Source organism: Archocentrus centrarchus, chromosome 9 (assembly GCF_007364275.1).
Source record: "Archocentrus centrarchus isolate MPI-CPG fArcCen1 chromosome 9, fArcCen1, whole genome shotgun sequence".
In the NCBI taxonomy this organism is placed as follows: Eukaryota; Metazoa; Chordata; class Actinopteri; order Cichliformes; family Cichlidae; genus Archocentrus; species Archocentrus centrarchus.
Window position 1 is genome coordinate 12017528 of NC_044354.1, and position 20918 is coordinate 12038445.

At 40.9% G+C, this 20918-nt stretch overlaps 1 protein-coding gene across 3 annotated transcripts in view; it reads left to right on the forward strand.

The window, feature by feature from the left end:
* pdlim5a (PDZ and LIM domain 5a) overlaps positions 1 to 20918 on the forward strand; it is a 76872-nt gene that overhangs the window by 35284 nt on the left and 20670 nt on the right. The window contains exons 4-9 of one of the 3 annotated variants that reach the window (XM_030737157.1): positions 15282 to 15321; positions 17954 to 17979; positions 19743 to 19763; positions 19889 to 19906; positions 20295 to 20467; positions 20589 to 20625. In XM_030737157.1, coding sequence (XP_030593017.1) covers positions 15282 to 15321; positions 17954 to 17979; positions 19743 to 19763; positions 19889 to 19906; positions 20295 to 20467; positions 20589 to 20625 — 315 coding nt within the window. Of the gene's footprint in view, positions 1 to 15281; positions 15322 to 15899; positions 16331 to 17953; positions 17980 to 19742; positions 19764 to 19888; positions 19907 to 20294; positions 20468 to 20588; positions 20626 to 20918 lie in introns of all 3 variants that reach the window. The other 2 variants (XM_030737158.1, XM_030737156.1) reach the window with 2 other exon arrangements.

Consider the following 20918-nt stretch of genomic DNA (forward strand, 5'->3'; position numbering starts at 1 on the left):
GTAATCTAACTTTAATTTTCATTTATTTACAACATCCAGACCTTTGGACACTGCTGCCATCTGGCAACTGTGTCAGTTCAGTTTTGTTGGTGTCCCAGATAAGAGTGAATCCTGGTGACCCTTGATCTTTGCTGCAGAACAGTTGTCCTACAGTAACACAGTGATAGAGAGTCAGTGCTGGCCAGTGTAATGCCCATGCAACTGTAGACAGCTCTAGTTCTCTGTGGTATCAGAAGCAGCTGGTGGTTCCGCTGGTCTGGACTGTGTTGTACAGTAAACTCATAAGATTACTAAAATCTCACAGCGTGTAGGTGCCTTTAGATCCAAGTGTTCACATCCCTAGCTACAGCGATTCCTTTCACCAGCAGCTCAGCTTTTAGATTTAATGTGCTTTATGGAACGTGAAGAAGGTATAACATATGAACTAAATTGGAGTCATTATCAAAGAGAATAGGTGCTCGAAACTCAGCATGTTGGGATGTGTAGGAGGAAGAAAAAATTTGAGTTTTGCTATTTGAGTGTGACTACGGTTAGTTTTACTTCTTGGTCAGTCTGCTGTGAAACAAAGCTGTAAAAGTTTAAATTAGATTTAAAAAGACAACACGGGATTCAAGCTCTGCTATTTACTGCCTTGTTACTCCAGAAACAGTGCAAGCATTCAGACTAACTCCATGCCCATATACAACCATTCAGCAGTTTCATTACAGTTTCATGTAAAAACAAAGCGCCTGTCCTCTGCCTTTAAAAAGATATATATTACAAGAATTTAGTGTTTCAATTGGAAAACATCTTAAAAGAATTACATACTATAAAAGGCTGCATCTGTTTTATTTCCCTAAATTATATGACATCGATGTTACAGCAGAAACTTATAATAGAGCATAAGATTTTAAAGTTTTGTTTTGTTTTTTATCTCAAATACATCTTTTTATAATTTCATTTATTAACTGTTTAATGGGCTTAATATCCAGACTCTATAAGCTACATTTACTGGCTGTAGAGTCTAGGTTTTGCTACTCATTTTTACTTTTTTATTAAGCGTTTTTGTCACACTAATTGTTTCCACTTACTGTGATGTAAGAATAAGTTATATTTAAAGAGTTACTGTCTTTAGTACTGTTGACTAGCAGGCTCTAACATTGTCTCCTTTCTCCTGCACTCGTGGGGTTTAACTTAACTTAATATGTCTGTTTCCTCTCATGATTTGCTTTTAAGACTCCTTAGGGTACCAGTCGACTGCCGTGTTTTTGTTAGAAAGTGAGTTACTATAAAAATTATTTGTTGCTGTGTTACCACAGTAAATGCAGTTTTGATAGGTTCAGGCTTGTGCTGCCTTTTCATTACCTTCCTACTATAAACCTCAAATTCTTGCAAGTAACCTGCAAACTGAGAGTTAAGTCAAACCTCCGGGTTGCTGGTGAAGATCTGCAAGATCTGTAAAATACAACGTGCATTTATCTAAACATAATTTTTAAAAAATCCACTGTACACTAAGAAATATTAAACTGAATGTGTATTAGTTGTATGTTGTGTCAGTGTGGGGTGCAAGCTTCTGTGGCCCATCAGATAAGCAGGCAGCCATTATTGTTGGATTAAGAACCTTCATCCATGAAAAACATGATCATAAAAAATAACTCCTCTTCATTTAACATGAACTTTATAATGTAATAACCGAAGGACACCTGAAATACAACTGTGAGAATAATGTGACTACATTTGTTCTTCAGACTAATTTTATTTGACCAAAGTTGCTGCTGCTGTGGCTTTTTTTGGTCTGGTCAGTGTCAAAGCTGCTTTTAGGTCCTCATGTGATGTCATTTGTATTTGAAAGGCCTGTTGAGACCACTGTAGAGATAGTGGTGGGAGGTAGAGGATAAGAAATACGCAGGAAAACACACTCATACAAAGATAAACAGACATGGGTAGAGCTCTCTCTCTCACACACAAAAACAACACACAGACTTACAGTGCTACATAAGTAGATCTGTCTCCTATGGCCTTGCCTAATGTAAGGACTGATAATGACAGTCAGAGTCAGCTTCCAGATCTATTTAAGGACTATTTCTAAATAGATGGTATTGTTGGATTCGATCACATAAGCATAGTAATGTTATTGTCCTTTTTTAATCTTTCTTTGAGTACATAGTCACAGCTACATTACACCTACACTGATAGATTCCCCCCTAATCACTGCACACATAAATTTATTATCAGACACCCAAATGGTGAACCACATATGGCAATAATTCTGCCAGTCGCTGTGTTTTTAGTGGTTCCCTGGCATTTTCTCTTGCCTACATTTGTCTGTCTGCTCCAGTTTAAGGTAAAACTGGGAAAAGATTGAAACCAATCCGTCGTCTTTTTCTCTCTTTTCCTAATAAGGTACAGAACAAGAAATAAATACACATCCGCTACGAGCATGTGTCCAACCTTCAGGAATGACGACTGCATACATTTTAGATGGTTTTGTTTATTCTTTTAGTCATTATCTCTTTTGTTTAAAAAAAGGGTGACCTCACTCTAGGGATTAGGAGGAAAAAGGATCTACATGAAAGGCAGGAAGGAAAGTTAGAAAGGAAAGTGAGATTATTAGAACAGAGACAGATACAAATTGCCAGAGATGGAATAATAAGTGAATGCAGTGTGAGATGAGAAAAAATGGGAAGAGTTAAGGGGAAAGGTTATTTTTGTTTTTTTGTTGTTGTTTTTATGTGTTGCCTGAAAAAAAAAAAGCACAGTTGTGAGCGTATGTAAATTACCCAGCTTCTGCCATAAAGGAGGATGCGTCCTCTCTCAGAGTAGTTGAAATAACTTCTTTATACTACTATATACTATATCTCACACGGAGTTTTTCAGCTATCATTTTGACAAATTTATGCTCTTTCCTTGCTCTGTGATTTTTTGCTGTCTTGCAGACTAGGAAGAAAAATAGAAAAAGGTGTGAATTAGATTAATTTATTTATTTTAAAAATGCAAATACTATAACATTTTTTAACTTTGATTTAAAGCGTTTTGATTGCAGTTGGATAAGACGAATCCTGCCTATCCTGAAGATGAATGCAAAAGTTACCTCAAAAAATTACACAAAAAACCTGTTTACCTGTCAGCTGCCAAAAAAAATGTCTCACCAAGACAAATTATATACGAGTCAATGATCGTCACTAAAACCAACTGGTTTTGAGGCAGTTTGAGTACCACAAAAAATGGCTAAGGTGTAATAAAACTAAAAATAAACTAGGATAGACGTACTTTGGGTCGACATGTGTGTTTGCATTTGTGAAAGCTTATTTGAAGGAGCAGGTCCTGTGGAGGGCGTAAACTGGTCCTTGTGGTCTGTGTTATTGCATTTTCCCAGTAACATTTCCTGGGCCAACCTGTCCTGTATGAAATCACTGTCACCACACCCTGCACAATGCGTCACTGTGTGTGTATGCGTGTAGGCATTTGTGTGAACAACTGGATCTTTGTCGATTCACTACCTCCAAGGACTCTATCATCCATATGGCAACACACTTCCTTAAATAATTTTATAATTCTTACATGTGAATGTGCTTATTTGTGCATTTGTGTCCATATTTTGTTTGTGTAGTATAGTCTGCATGTGTTTCATTTGGTAACAGATCCGCACACGTATACACACAGATGCACATACAGGCAACAATCTCTTATTGATTCAGTAGTGTTAGTTCCTCTGTGATGAAGCTGATGGCATGTCAGGGCACAGCCCTGGAAACATCAGTCAATGATGTCATTTGAGTAAGAATAGAACAAAGAGATTAGACACAAATGCACAACTGAGAACGTGGAACAGCCGCGATCATATGGCTGATTTGAGCGGAGATGAAGAGAGACCTCCGCTTCATGAAGTTGTCAGTGAATGCATAAATGTCTGTTCTGTTTATACAGTCTGCTATAAAACAGATTAAAAGATGCACATTGTAGCTATGTGATCAATGAAATAACACACAAGCTAAACTGTAATATTAACATATCACAGAATCAAATACAGTTCCTTTTCTTTCTTTTTTTTTTTTTACATAATTTATAAGTTATCATTCACAAATAGTGAATTAGGAAAAAATATCAGAAAAAAATCAGATCATGAAAATGTACAAAACTTGGATACAAAACTCAAATACTGATTACCAGTATACAACGTGAAGTATAGTTTGAATTAAATATTTCCATAAATGATTTTTATCCTTAAAAAAATATGAAAATATGTGAAAGCAGCACCACTGAAACAAAACCATGCACACGGATGTTGCAAGTTTATGAGAGAAGCTATGAGAAAAACCAAAAGTATCACCTCTAAGAATTCCAGGGGAAATAGTGCACAGACTTACATGAACAGACCAATCACGCTGTTATGTAATATAAAATTTCCATGGACATCAAACAGAGCAAAGCAGAAACAGACATGTAGAACCTGACAGTTAACATGTAGCATGGACATAGAACAAATGCATCGGGCAGGGAGCAGAAACCTGGTTTATAGCAGCTGCTGTGAACTTGAACTACAAATGGATCTCTGCATGAAGACAAAGAACACACACAGATGCATGTGCTGGACAGAGTTTCCATTTGGTGTGACGGAGGTATCATCGTAATTCCATAGTTACTGCTATTTCAAGGTGTGCAACATGTACCCGGTGGAAGATAAGGACACTTTCAGCACACTTTAACTAATCTTGAGTTGACATTAACAGCTACTTAGGTTTCAGGAAGATCAGCCTTGATGTCATGTGTTGTACTAAGGTTGAGCCAAGTCAAAGTGATATACATCTTATTGCCTGTTATTAAAACTGTGTGTAACCCATGTTAAAATCTGACATAAAAAAGAATAAACAGTTGATTAAAAGTCTGCAGACAGAAAATAACGTCACTGCCCCTTTAAGGAACTAGCGTTACAGACGCAGCACCTGAGTGACGCTGCAGTACACAGACCGGAGGGAGAGAGCAGAGGAGGAGTCGGAGAGAAGAGCGGTGATTAATTAACAGGAAAAAGTTAATATTATGGTGAAAAAAACATAATCTACCTGGTCGGGAACTGACGGGGATTTTATGAGAACTAAGCTACATCGGGTTTGGTCAGGTTTTTTGCTTGGTTGGAAGCTCGGTCGGAGCGAGGATTGGTTTGCCGTGTGCGACGTGCACATTCACAGACGGGATTCAAGATGGCGAGCCAGACCCAGACCTTCAATTCATCTTCTCCATCGCATTAGGGAGGGATTCTCCTGCGTGTGGTAATTCGCTGCCGGAGCGGTAGGAATATCAAGAACTAGTTCGAACTGAACTGACCAGAACTGAGAACTGATTGAATTATTATCCTTTTTGGACTGAGTCAAACTGAAGCTTTTCACTGAACTGAGTACCTGAATTTACATTTTGACTTGAACTTGAATTTAAAGTGCCATACTTTGATTTTCATATGTTTATGTGTCTGAATGTGATTTGAATAGTTGTGGTCCACTTTGATTTAATTGTGTTTGAAGGTATTTTTCTTACCTCTAAAAGAAAGGAGATTGAGTTAACTCAGGAAGAAAAATAGGAATCTTAAAATAGATGCAACCTAGGAAAAAAAAGACTGGTTTAACTAACTCAAATTAGTCTTATTAAAATAAGCTAGGTAAACTAAAGAGCAAAAAGAAAGAGTGACATACTCTTTATTTTTTTCCTTTTCAATTATATTTGCCTCCTTATTAAGAACCTGCAGGGTAATTTTTGTTTCATGTATTGTATTTTATGTGTGTGTTTTTGCATTCAGTAAATTGCCGGCCTGTTCCACTTAAAGCAGCGGTCTCTGGTGTTGTTATTCTTGCTCCCCACTCCTTAGAGCCTAGAACTGGTCCAGTGGCGCAGTTAGCGGTGTGACACCGGTGCTACAAACGTGGCGAGCCAGCCAGGAGTGGCTTAAAGCATTTAAACTAGAAACCAGAGACCGTATAATATTGTTATCAGAAAAAAAAAAGAAAAAAATGGATGTCGTTCAAACCAGTAGTGTAAAAATCCCTAACTCAGTCATAGTTAGCGGCATGACCGATACAGAAACTGATGACGAACTAAGTGACTTCCTGAAACAATATGGTTCCGTTCAAAGAGTAATCCCAGTGGATCTCACTGAACCAGATTCAGCCAAACAGGTTATCGTAGAGTATGTGTGTGGTACAGCTGTGCAATCTCTCTTACCTTCATTGCCATACAGGCTTAACAGTAAGACTAAGACTGACGTCACCTACCACATCAGAGCCCTAGCTAATGTTTACACACCTGTAGCTAGCAAGACGGCTACACAGACTTACCTTTCAGAGTTAAAGGACATTGCAAAACAGACTGGTAAAGACTTTGCAGCTGTCCTCAGAGAGGAGCTCTCCCTCATCAGTGAGACTGTCGATCTAGATCACTCACCTGATACCCCAGAGCAACATGCTCCTGAAAATGCTGCGCAGGTAAGCTCCCTGCCCAGTATGACCCCACAGCAGCATGTTCAACATCATTGGTCCCCACCGTCGACATCATCTAAGGAAAAGACACTGCCTGCTCTGAAACTTTCTGACGTCAATCCACCTGACATACAAAAAGTAGTTGTTGAGCACATAGTGAGAAATGAAGACTCTGCTCTGCAGGTGCACACTTCCTTGAGACTCAGACCCTTCTCTGGGCGTGTCCCACGTCCCAACAGTGAAGTGGATTATGTGACATGGCGCTCCAATGTGGAACTTCTTCTTAAAGACACAACACAGTCTGATATTTACAAGTCACGAAAGCTTCTTGAAAGTCTCTTATCACCCGCCATTGATATTGTGAAGCACCTGACACCTGATTCTCCTCTTAGTGTGTACTTAGAGATCTTAGACTCTGCTTTCAGCACAGTCGAAGATGGAGACGACCTCTTTGCAAAGTATCTCAACACGATGCAGGATAATGGTGAGAAACCCTCAGCTTATCTACAACGGCTGCAGGTGATGCTGAGCACCACCCTCAGAAGGGGAGGTGTAACTGCAAGCGACCTTGACCGGCATCTTCTTAAGCAGTTTGTCAGGGGCTGCTGGGATAACATCTTGATAGCTGAACTCCAGCTAGAACAGAAGAAGCAGGATCCACCTACCTTTGCTGAACTTCTCCTGTTACTCCGCACAGCAGAAAATAAACGTTCTTCCAAAGCTTCACGCATGAAACAGCACTTCAATGTTTCAAAGCCAAGAGTGTCTTCTCATTATCAAGGTGTTTATGTGCAGGGTGAAGAAGACTGCAGCTCATCTCAGCCAGCTCCTGATCACAGGTCTGAAATCCAAGACTTAAAGAAACAAATAGCTGATCTACAGTCTCAGCTCACACGTATCACACAGAAAGACAGTAGAAAAGCTAAATCAGCTACCAGACCACTAGCTCCCCCAACAGCTAACACACATTCCCCAGCTATCACTCACACATCTCAAAGGCTGCAGCCCCACAGCCGAGGTGCAAACAACAGCACAAGCAATAGACCAAGGCCCTGGTATTGCTTTAGATGTGGAGAGGATGGGCACATTAAGCCTCAGTGTGAAAGTGAGCCAAACCCATCTCTTGTGGCTGAGAAGAGGAAGCTGCTAAAAGAAAAGCAGTTAGCATGGGACAGTCAACATGGCACTTCAAAGCCCGATCCTTTAAACTAGACCCAGTTCCGGTTGTGGGACAAACGGGGACTGGAGCACAGGCAAAGTGTCCCAGAAAGGAGTTTTACAGAGCCCATGTGTACTCTCACACACAAAGACAGTCAGTGACTTTGCCAAAAGGTCTGATTGGAGCCAAGTGCACCGCACAAGTGACCATAGCTGACAAAGACTGTAGTTGCTTGTTGGATTCAGGATCCCAAGTAACAACGATCCCCAACTCTTTCTATCTAGAGAACCTGTCTCACTTGCCTCTCAATTCCTTGAACGACTTGCTTGAAGTGGAAGGAGCCAACGGTCAAAGCGTCCCTTACCTTGGCTATGTTGAGGCCACCATCAGATTCCCAAAGAGCTTGCTTGGAGTCGACATCGAGGTACCTACGCTGGTCTTGGTTGTACCTGACATGCGCTCCACATTGTCATCAGTGCTTATAGGTACAAATACTTTGGATGTTCTCTATGAAAAGTATGCAGAGATCGCACCTCAGAACTTTGAGTCTCTTCCTTATGGCTACAAAGTCGTCTTAAAGACCCTTGAAATCCGGAAAAGACAGTCTGTTGATTCCAGCCTGGGAGTGGTGAGGCTTCATAGTAGGGACCTCGAGACCATTTCAGCTGGACAGACTAAGGTCCTTCAAGGATCAGTGAGCTGCACAACATCTGGTGTTGGAAAGTGGGTGATGGTGGAGTCACCAAAGTCATCGTCCCTACCTGGTGGCATCCTGGTGACAGATAGCCTGGTAAGTCTACCACCAAAGCCATCACGCTGCATACCAGTCATACTCAGAAATGAGTCACAGCATGACGTCACCCTGCCCCCAAAAGCTGTGATAGCAGAGATACACGCTGTCAAGAGTGTTCAACCTGTCAAGACCCCTGATTCAGACTCTCCTACAAAATCTGACAAAAAACCAAATCTCGACTTTGACTTCACTGATTCTCCTGTACCCAACGAGTGGAAGGAGAGGATAAAGGAGAAGTTGAATTCCATGCCAGAGGTGTTTGCAATGCACGAGCTTGACTTTGGCCGCACTGACAAAACCAAACACCATATAACTCTCGGTGACGAGACACCATTCAAACACAGGCCAAGACCTATACATCCGCAGGACATAGAAGCTGTTCGTACCCATCTCCAGCAACTCCTCGATGCAGAAGTCATCCGTGAATCAGAGTCACCTTTCTCCTCGCCGATCGTAGTCGTCAGGAAAAGGAATGGCGATGTTAGACTCTGCATAGATTACAGAAAATTGAATGCACAAACGGTAAAGGATTCATATGCCTTACCTAATCTGGAAGAGTCCTTCTCAGCATTGACCGGGTCCAGGTGGTTCTCAGTGCTCGATCTCAAATCGGGCTTCTATCAAATAGAGATGGAGGAGGCAGACAAACACAAAACCGCATTCGTCTGCCCTCTAGGATTCTTCGAGTTCAACAGAATGCCTCAGGGGATAACCAATGCCCCTAGCACGTTCCAGAGACTCATGGAGCGTTGTATGGGAGAGTTGAACTTGAAGCAAGTCCTAGTTTTTCTGGATGACCTCATCGTCTTCTCCTCTACATTGGAGGAGCACGAGGAGAGGTTGATGCACGTGCTCAACCGATTGAAAGAGTTTGGCTTGAAACTGTCACCAGGGAAATGCAAGTTCTACCAAACTTCTGTAAAGTACCTCGGGCACATTGTGTCTCAAAAGGGCATTGAGACCGATCCTGACAAATTAGCAGCACTAAAAACCTGGCCAAAACCAAACAACTTGAAGGAGCTAAGAATCTTCCTGGGTTTCTGCGGTTACTACCGCCGGTTCATTAAAGACTATTCTAAGATCGTGAAGCCACTTAACGAGCTCACTGCTGGCTATCCACCACTAAGAAAGCACGCTAAAACCACAGTGAACCCTGAGAAGTATTTCAATCCAAAGGACGTCTTTGGTGACAGATGGACACCTGCTTGCCAAACAGCGTTCGACACTATAATCGAAAAGCTGACAACCGCACCCATCCTCGGGTTTGCTGACCCTAAGCTCTCCTACATTTTACATACAGATGCAAGCACGTCGGGCCTCGGTGCTGCTCTCTACCAGGAGCAACAGGGACAGAAGCGCGTCATTGCTTATGCGAGCCGAGGTCTGTCGAGGTGTGAGTCCAGGTATCCCGCTCACAAATTAGAATTTCTCGCCCTTAAATGGGCAGTAACAGAGAAATTCCAGGATTACCTGTACGGAAACACATTCCTTGCTGTCACAGATAGCAATCCATTAACATACATTCTTACCTCAGCTAAGCTCGACGCCACGAGCTACAGATGGTTGGCTGCTCTGTCGACGTTCGATTTCCAGCTACAGTACAGAGCCGGTAAGCAGAACCAGGACGCGGACGGACTGTCCAGACGTCCTCACGGCAGAGTACCTGATGACACATCATCACAAAAAGAGTTGGAGAGAATACAACAATTCACAAAAAGACACTTGTCAGAGGCTGATTATGCACACCTGAATGAAAGCACCATCAAAGCCATCTGTGAGAAGCATTTGGTCCATGAAGTAATCAACAATCACCCTGGGGAAACATCACCCAGCACCGCCTTGGTTGTGTCACTTGCCCACCACCCAAAGGCTCTCCCTCAAAGCTTTGAAGAGGAGGATCAGCTTGGTGGCTTACCTGTCATTCCACCATTAGCACCAGCTGAACTAAGAGACAAACAAAATGCTGATCCCTGCATTGGTGAAGTCATCAGGCAAGTGGAGTCAGGAGAGAAACCTCCACCCTCCTTGAGGAAAGAACTTCCTGAGCTTGGTCTCTTATTGAGGGAGTGGAACAAACTGGAGGTCTCAAATGGTGTTTTGTATCGCAGGCGACAAGAGGGTGCTCAGACTCACTACCAGCTTGTACTCCCTGAAGCCCTGAGATCCGTAGTCCTCGAGAGCCTCCACGACGACATGGGCCATATGGGCACAGAGCGCACGCTAGATCTTGTCCGGAAGCGATTCTATTGGCCCAAAATGTCAACTGAGGTGGAAAATAAAGTCAGAACCTGCAACCGTTGCATACGACGTAAGACCATGCCCGAGAAAGCGGCACCACTCATCAACATCGTGGCTACAAGACCACTTGAACTCGTGTGCATGGATTTTCTCAGTGTGGAGCCGGACTCAAGTAACACAAAAGACATTTTGGTCATTACCGACCATTTTACGAAATATGCAGTGGCAGTCCCCACCCCAAATCAGAAAGCCAGGACAGTGGCCAAGACCCTGTGGGACCACTTTTTCGTTCATTATGGCATTCCTGAAAGACTCCACAGTGACCAAGGTCCTGACTTTGAGTCTCAAACAATAAAAGAACTGTGTGAGCTCATTGGCACTCAAAAGATAAGAACCACGCCTTACCATCCGAGAGGGAACCCTGTAGAACGCTTCAACAGGACCCTGCTCAACATGTTGGGCACCCTTGAAAACCAGAAGAAGAGTCACTGGCGTGAGTATGTCAGGCCGTTAGTACACGCTTATAATTGTACTAAGAACGAGACAACCGGCTTTACCCCCTACGAGTTAATGTTCGGGCGTCAGCCGAGACTGCCAGTTGACCTAGCCTTTGGCCTACCAGTCAATCATCAGCCAGGCTCTCACTCGCAATATGTCCGCAACCTGAAATCTCAACTTGAAGACAGTTACAGAGTAGCAACTGAGAATGCTAAAAAGACAGCCAATCGCAACAAAGCAAGGTTTGACAAGCATGTTGTTGACTCCACCTTGAAAGAAGGCGACAGAGTCTTGGTTCGAAATGTCCGTCTCAGAGGCAAGCACAAGTTAGCTGACAGGTGGGAGTCCGACGTGTATGTTGTCCTGAGACAGTCCGGAGACATCCCAGTGTATGTTGTGAAACCTGAGACAAGAGACGGTCCGCAAAGAACTCTTCATCGTGACCTCCTGCTGCCATGTGGTTTCCTTCCTGCGACCCCGGTCGAAAGCGAAACTAACCCACCAAAAGCAGTAAGGCGACCAAGAACTCGACAACATTCTAAAAATGACACATCAAATGGAGCTGATGGGGATGAATCCCAGTCTGATTCTGAGGGATATCACTATCGCAGAAACCTAAGAGTGGAAACACTAGGTTTCAACCTGACTTCAGAACCTACGGAATACTTACCTGAAAGGAATGAACCAGAACCTGACTTGACTGCTGTTGAGCAAGATCCTTCAGACGTAGCCAAAGCTTTCCCTGAAGATCCTCCAGTAGAAACTTATGATTTAGGCTTACCTGATACTGAAGAGAAAGACCTACCTGATCCTGAAGAGAGAAACTCAATCGCTGAACAGGAAATTGGAAGCCTACCTGAGAAAGACCTGGATAATGTCCATCCTTCTACTCAACCTGCTCAGGAGAGCAAAGAAAACACAAGCGATCTGGGTCAAACGGACAACCAAAATGAAAGTGACTGTTCGGGAAGACCTGTCAGAGACAGAAAACCGACTAAAAGACTGACTTATCCTGAGCTAGGAAACCCGTTGGTTACAATAGTTCAGTCTTTATTTCAAACCTTGAGTGATGTGTTTACAGATTCTCTTGAAGAACCTAGCTTTCCAAAAACTCCTAGAGTTATGACAGTATAAATTCAAAATGCACAGGGACGTGCATTAGGTAAAGAGGGGAGGATGTAACCCATGTTAAAATCTGACATAAAAAAGAATAAACAGTTGATTAAAAGTCTGCAGACAGAAAATAACGTCACTGCCCCTTTAAGGAACTAGCGTTACAGACGCAGCACCTGAGTGACGCTGCAGTACACAGACCGGAGGGAGAGAGCAGAGGAGGAGTCGGAGAGAAGAGCGGTGATTAATTAACAGGAAAAAGTTAATATTATGGTGAAAAAAACATAATCTACCTGGTCGGGAACTGACGGGGATTTTATGAGAACTAAGCTACATCGGGTTTGGTCAGGTTTTTTGCTTGGTTGGAAGCTCGGTCGGAGCGAGGATTGGTTTGCCGTGTGCGACGTGCACATTCACAGACGGGATTCAAGATGGCGAGCCAGACCCAGACCTTCAATTCATCTTCTCCATCGCATTAGGGAGGGATTCTCCTGCGTGTGGTAATTCGCTGCCGGAGCGGTAGGAATATCAAGAACTAGTTCGAACTGAACTGACCAGAACTGAGAACTGATTGAATTATTATCCTTTTTGGACTGAGTCAAACTGAAGCTTTTCACTGAACTGAGTACCTGAATTTACATTTTGACTTGAACTTGAATTTAAAGTGCCATACTTTGATTTTCATATGTTTATGTGTCTGAATGTGATTTGAATAGTTGTGGTCCACTTTGATTTAATTGTGTTTGAAGGTATTTTTCTTACCTCTAAAAGAAAGGAGATTGAGTTAACTCAGGAAGAAAAATAGGAATCTTAAAATAGATGCAACCTAGGAAAAAAAAGACTGGTTTAACTAACTCAAATTAGTCTTATTAAAATAAGCTAGGTAAACTAAAGAGCAAAAAGAAAGAGTGACATACTCTTTATTTTTTTTCCTTTTCAATTATATTTGCCTCCTTATTAAGAACCTGCAGGGTAATTTTTGTTTCATGTATTGTATTTTATGTGTGTGTTTTTGCATTCAGTAAATTGCCGGCCTGTTCCACTTAAAGCAGCGGTCTCTGGTGTTGTTATTCTTGCTCCCCACTCCTTAGAGCCTAGAACTGGTCCAGTGGCGCAGTTAGCGGTGTGACACCGGTGCTACATGTGGGTTTCTTGTTTGGAAGCCTAAAATAAAATTTGACTGTGAAAATCGCCTGAGGAAAGATTTGAGTCAAATTCTTTCTAATAGGCACCTTTTTTCCCTAACGTGACCGTAACGCTTTCCATGTTGGTGTTTTCCAGTTATAGCTGCAGAGTAATCAAGGCAGCGGCTCACAGAGATGACGGTGTCAGATTTGAAATACCTTTCTGACTAACCCAGTGTTCCCCTTACTACCCCATGTGCCACACATATTTCCATGCTATTGGTTGTGCACATGAGGTCATGGCTGTCCTCAGATTAGCCTTGGAGATGTGCTGGACTGTTTATAGTTTAGTGTGTTCATGGAAACCGGCAAACTGGCACAAGAGGATACAGGTGACTTACGGTCTTACTGAGACAACAGGAAAGATGAGCTGAATTGTTGCAATCAGGAATGTAATTTAGACTACAGTCATCTCATTGTGATAGTTAAGTGCCATAACCACAATCGGGATTCTTCAGCTGTCTTTGTTCAAGGAATTTTATCAGTAAAGGTTCTTACAAAACACAGCCTGGATGGCCAAAAAGCCTGTAACAGTTCATCTTCTCTTATTGTCTTTTTCTTGAAGTAAACTTCTTGGTTGCGTGTGGGGTCTACATAAATTACTACAAAATCTGCAGCTATGATCAAATCTGTTGCATAACTGTTTAACAGAAGGTTTGCCCAGAACTGTTCTGGCTCCAAAATGTGATTTGTGATTATCTCAGTTCTGCCGAACCAGAACTAGTGGGGAGCAAGAGGCAAAGAGAAAAGGCCAAGCGTGTCTCTGTATCTGGAGACTGATGTGATTCTAGCTACTACAAGGGTGTCGGTTCAGATTTACAGAGATGAAGGACACGAACCTCCCCGAGGAAGTTTCAAGAAGGGTTGCTCTGAAAGGAATGCAAGGCTGCTGACATTTACATGTCTTCAGTTACTGTGCAGTTTACTTAACCTTTAATTTATGTTAACTTAAATATTTTTTCTCCCTTTATGTCATCCTCAATCAAGCTGTGTAGCACTGAACAACCATTTGCTACAGCATTTGTCCTTTCTTCCAGGTGTGTACCTGTTTGCTGGTGGTATTGTAGAAATTCTCTTATTCGGTCAGTGCATATCGAGTCTTTATTGCTGCTGATTTGGTTCATTTTTTTTGCATAAATAAAGTACTGTTGGATGAATGTCATTTTAAACCACACAAGTCAGCAAAGAATATTGTCAACACATGAAAAAGGATCTCAGCAAAATGAATATTGCTATGAAGTGCTAAGCCAGGATTACTTCTGGCCAAAGTTAAGGGTGTAGGGAGTTCCAGACATGTTCCTCAGATGACCTTTAGGGAAGATCAGTGCTTAAAGAGGCATCAAGAGTATCAAACACCAACTGTATCAGATTAATGCAGGCCTTTATGAACTAAAAACAGCTGCCTTCAAAAGCTCAGAAGGATTGAAAGAAACCACAAGTTTCAGCTCCAGTAACTAGAATTTCTTTGTTTCACACATAGACACACACCAGGCCTCTTTTGGATTCTTTCACAGATGATGACAGAAATCTCTCTGTTCTTGATGCTGGTTTCTATGCTCAGTACCCAAAGGTTTAGTCGTAATTCACTGTAACAACTTTTTTTTTTCTCTAAACCTCAGCAAGATCTAAAAAAAAAAAAAAAAAAAAAAATGACAGTATGGTATTTGCACTTTAAATGGCTCTATAAATATTAGAAAACAGTGTGGAAGAGCTGGTGTAATTTTACCCACATGGTGTTGGCTAAATGTCACAGTGTTTGAAAAGAAATACTGAAATGAAAAAAGAAGAGAAAAAGTGGTGTGCCATCATAACTCATAAAGTTTTCCTTCCCCTTTTTTCTGTCTTCCTTTCAGGGCCCCCAGTGTTCCTAAACCGCCTCCTGTTGCACCAAAGGTACTGTTAAAACTATAAACTCCTCAGTTCAAAGTGCACAAACTAATTGGTGATTAGTTAAAACAAGGCATAGCAGGTGAACATTTTGATTCTGGCTTCACTGATCAGCTATCTAGTTATGTATATGTCTATGTAGTCATGCGAATAGTAAAATTTGTAGCCAACATTCTTTTTTTTTCCATAAAAAAAGGAATGAAAAAAAGAAAAGAAAAATGAATCGATTAAAGTATGCAAAAATCATAATTCACCTGGGGTGCCTTGTTCTACAGTGAGTGACTTCTTTTCAGCAGTTACAACCTTCTGAAGCAATACCATACATATGTTTTGTTGCATGACCACCACTTTTGTCTTGATTTATTTGTTATGTTTATTATGAATTACAGTCAGGCATGCTGATGTTTCCCTAGTTTTTGAAAATTTAGAGATTACATTTGAAGTTATTTTAAAACTGGGTTAACTGAACAACTTATACCGGACAAATTTATGGACATGCATACGTAACCTGGGAGACATCAGTGTAATGTGTGCTTTGATGTGATTTATCTTTGTATTTGCATGCTTTTCTCTCATATTGGTAGGGCAACAGATCAGACATCATAAAACCAGTAGCCATTACCCATCCTCCTCTTCTACCCCATCCTCACGATCATTCATCAAGCCAATCTGCTGTCCCCAACAACAAGGCCCCCAGACCATATGGGGGCTGCAACTCGGAGAGCGAACACCCTCCTTTACAGTTCCCTTTTTCCACTTCCATCCCCTCCTCATCCTCTGCCTTTACACCTGCATCCTCCCATACTAGTCCCCGCCCTCCTTCTCTTTCACCACCTCCTGTCTCTTATCCATCCTCTGCCTCCTCCTCCCCCCCTGTCCTCGTTCCACCTCAGCCATCGGTGTATAACACACCAATCAACCTGTACTCCACTGAGAATGCGTGTGAGGTGGCCATGGGACAGAGGCGGGGCCTATTGGAGAGTCAGGGTGGAGCCTTACCACTGCAGTTTAATGGGTGAGTGGTGGCCTTGTAAACTGATTCAAATGAATTAACCCGTTCTTGGCTCTTTCACATTCCTCAGTTTTGTCAATGGAAGATGAGACACTTTCTATGTTCTCCTTATGGACATTATTGCACATTTTTACTACTGTGCCTGTTGGATGATTCACAGGTTCAGACTCTTCATTCAAACATCAGTTGAAATACCAATTTATGCAGTAACCTGTACCATTTGTACAGTGGTGTTTCTCCAGGACCTGCTAACAAGAGTATAGTTAACTTTATAGTTTAAAACTCTCGCCCCTATTTACTTGTGGTCGTGAACACATGGTGCTCATAGGTTTGCCTTTATTTTATCATGAATCATTAAGGGGAACCTCTTCACTGTGGACCATTTTTGTGTGGCAGGAGGATGAAGAGAAAGATTACTGAGTCAGTAACTATTCTCATCTAATTCATTCATGTTCTCTGTCTTTATCATTCATCTATTTCATTCAGTTTCCCTTTTATATCATATTTATTTCCCCTTATCATCCTAGCTGCAAGGAACTGTCTTTGTATACATGTGCCACCATCTACTCTTCTCTTTTTCTGTCTCAACCCATCTTTCAACCTCTCTCTAGAGGCATAGTGACTATAACTATGCTATGATGCTATGAGTAAGCTGTGTATATATCTTCCATTGGTAACTTTAGTAGTCTGGCATTCTCTTTGCTCTTGTTTCAAATAAATTAGTCAGTAACGTGTTCTGTCTGGAATCATGTCAGTTTAAACATGTGCTCATGCGTAGATTGGCAAATTTGAGTTCACTTGTTAATTTTTTTCGCTCAGTAGTTTTAAAAAGACGAGATGCCAAAGGGACCCCTCCTTCTCTGACTCATAATTTCTCCATTCATTCCAATTACATTCTCTCTCTGAGCACTTTTGCAACTAGTCAGTGGTTTCTCTTTCTGCAAAACTCAGCAGACATTAATGATCTGCACACTATAATCTTACACCATGCAGTCATGCGCACGTCCACACAGATACTAGTGATACATTTTAGTCAGGTACACAGCCTATCTCAAGTATCATAGATGACATTTAATAACACATCAGGTAATTAAACTACTTGATTAAAGCTTGAAATTGCTATTTCTTTAGTATTTGTATGATTTTATGACTAGCTAAAAAAAAATACCAGTATTTTTTTTTTTTTACTTCAGTTACTCTTTGCTCCTGTTTTCACTAACATACTCTTCACTTATTATTGTAGCCATGTTAATCATTCACAGTGCATATTAAAGATTCACTTTCACAGATGATCAATGTATAGAAATTGGTACATATAGAAATGGTAATGGCCATTGTGTGGGTCAAACTAATATTTGATCTTGATTTCCCTGCATGCATAGTAGCAGGTGTATTTATTCTATTTATTTTGTTCTGTGCTGATATACATGCAGCCTGGCACTACATGACAGCATGTGTCCACTCTTGCATCTTGCATGTTTGCATGTTGTAAATGACTTGTGTGGTTTGTTTCAGAGGGGAGTTATGAATGCTATCTTTCAGTGTATATTAAGAATGTAAGAATATATATGTGTATGCCTCTGTCAATCTCTCTTCCTTTCAATCCTCGTTTTTTCTGCTTTCCAGACTGCAGCACAGCATCAAGTGACAAAGTTAGTCTCTGAAGCATGTCAAGTGTTTAACTGGCCACTTTTACTTGTTATCTGACAATTTCTCTGTGCATGCATTTACTTACCTGCAACCTTACTTTCAAAAAACATCTGGACAATGTGTGAGAGGTAATGAAAAAAAGAATGCAATTATTTACATATAATTAAACCCATAGTAAAAAGACAACATATCAAATGTTAAAAATAAGAAAAGTTATTGTTTCTGGAAGAAAAAAATAAATAAAAATGGGGGGGGGGGGGGGGGGGGGGGGGGCATGTTTACTGCTGTGAGGCAGCACCTCTTCTCTTCACAACACTCTAAACATTTGGTAACTGAGGAGATCAGCTTTCACATTCTTGCCTGATAGACCGTAGGACATTTTAGGGCCTTCACTGTTTTTTTTTGTTGTTTTTTTTTTATTATGTTGAGTAGGTGACAGGGTTAGACTGCAGTCAGGCCAGGTTAGCACCTTCCTTCCTTTAGTACTGAACCATGCTGCTGCAGTACATAAACAGTGTGGTCTGCATTGTCATGCAGAAATAAGCGAGGTTTTCTCTTAGAAAGATGCATGAATGCAGCATCTGTAGCCCAGTTATTTAAAAATTGTTGCATTCTGTTAATTTACATTTTACATACTGTCACAACTTTGTGAAAATGGAGCAGTTTTGTTGTTCATTTTATTGATTTATTTTATTTTATTTTTGGGGTGGAGGTATACATATGGGTTTTCTTATATAGCCATTTGTAGCTAGTGAGGCATATTTTTTATCATAATTTAACAAGATTACTAATGGTTTATTGTTCAATTTGCCTAATTTCATGTTTACATTAATCAAGAACTGCAGCGCTGTAGTCTGCATGCTTCAGCTAATTAAAATCAGTCCCCCTTTGGTACAATTTCCTGGGGCAACAGTGTATTTTCCCTACAAGTAGCAATCTCAAATAGTGATTTTGACAGAGTGGCATACACATGAATATGGCCACACACACTCACACACAGGGAGTATAATGTGAAATGCTTCCAGTACTGTAAGTGTGTGACCAGGCTCACACAGAGCTGTCAACACTGCCACACCCACATAACTGCTGATGTAACCAGAATGTGTTGAGAGACACTCATAAATATGTCTCTATTGAATGTGCTAGGTGAGTTTGTTTGTGGAAGTGAATTTATGGATGATTGATTTATTGACAGCAGTGCCTGAAACAAAAAAAAACTTCACTGTGCTGTGTGTGTGTGTGTGTGTGTGTGTGTGTGTGTGTGTGTGCGCGTGCGTGCGTGTGTCTGCCCTAAGAGTTGATTCATTGACAGCCAATTAGTAACAAGCCTATCAACGCCCTGTTGCCAAGGAATATTGTGGTTGCGCTTGCATATACTGTTCATGTAGACATGTAAAAAACACAAATAATGCATGAGATTTTTAATTATTCTTCATATTTATCAAAGCAAATGTGCATATTTCTCACTATGATGCTAATACGAACATCACTTTCCAAGCTGTTTTAAATGAAGTGTCGCTGTACTGTTTTTTTTATACAGTTCAGTGACACCACCATGTGGTTGAAAAGAGACCTGGCCTATTTTGATTAATTTCTCATGCTGCTTGTTATGTTGTGTTGTGCATGCACTGGTAGTTGTGGTTCATGAGTCAATATATTTTTAATTTCCCACCCCAATCACTAAGATTTCCATAAAAGATTTCCTCACAAGCAAATAAATGTTTCACATTTCTGTCTCTGTCTTCTTCCGTTACTTCCACTATAGTGGACCTCAAAGTATTTTGAAGTAAGTCTTTTCACAGTTACATTCATTATGACTATTACGAGCACAACTCTTTCATATGAATGTACATTTATTTTCTTTATTTTAATTTAATTCTGCCCTGTTTTCCACTGTCATTTGTTTACAAGAAAACCCCTGCCACCAAGGTATTTGATTGGTTTACACTTGCCCACCAAATAAATTTAACAAACTGTGGTGTCTTCGCCCTTGTCTAATCACCCATTGACAAATTTACAGTGTGCCACACTTTCATTTCATATATGTCTAATTATCTAACAGTTTACCCGAATTCCAGTAACTTCATTATTTTGTATAATAATGTCATTATATGTACTGTATATTAATTTAAAGCCATCAATTGAAGGTAACTTCCTAAAAAAAAAATTATTAAAAAAAAAAATTAAACATGCTTTTGTATCATAACACGCTGTAGTATTCAGCTCGCCGCTATTAGTCGCCGCCTCTGTTACTTTGATTAAATGGGAGGTATATCTTCTGATGCAACTCGTCCTTTTCTTTTTTGTCCTACCTCAGAGTTCCTAGGAAACATGTTGTGGATACAGACATCCATTTTTACCATGTGCCCACTCACGCTGATGCCAGCAGAAAGCGCATAATGGAGGACACAGAGGACTGGCGCCCACGTACTGGCACCACCCAGTCCAGATCTTTCAGGATTCTGGCTCAGATCACTGGCACTGAAAATCGTATGTTACTGACTACAATACAGTACATGTACTGCAATATTAGTGAATATAAACAGTAGGCCAAACTTAAGAATTTTAATGCTTTGTATAATTTTATATCTAAATCAAATTTCCCTTACAGTTCAAAAAGAAGAAGCTGATGCAGCCAAGAAGACAAAGTAAGTGCATGGCAATGAAAATGCTTAAATCTTATTTGCTCTTGTTTTTGTCGTTGATTATGTGGAGTTAGCTGGATGTTGCTAACATAAAAGTTACATTTATGGAGCAAACAGAGATTCTTACTCTATATCTTTGTGGCACAATTCTGGCAATCACACTGATCTTGTGTGGGTTCTTCCTGTCTAGACAGCAGAGGAAGGATCACATTTTATTCATTAAGTCAAAAGCCAGACCTCTGAATGCTGCACTCTACAATTCTGAATAGCTCTAAAAACTCAGAAAGCAATTCTCA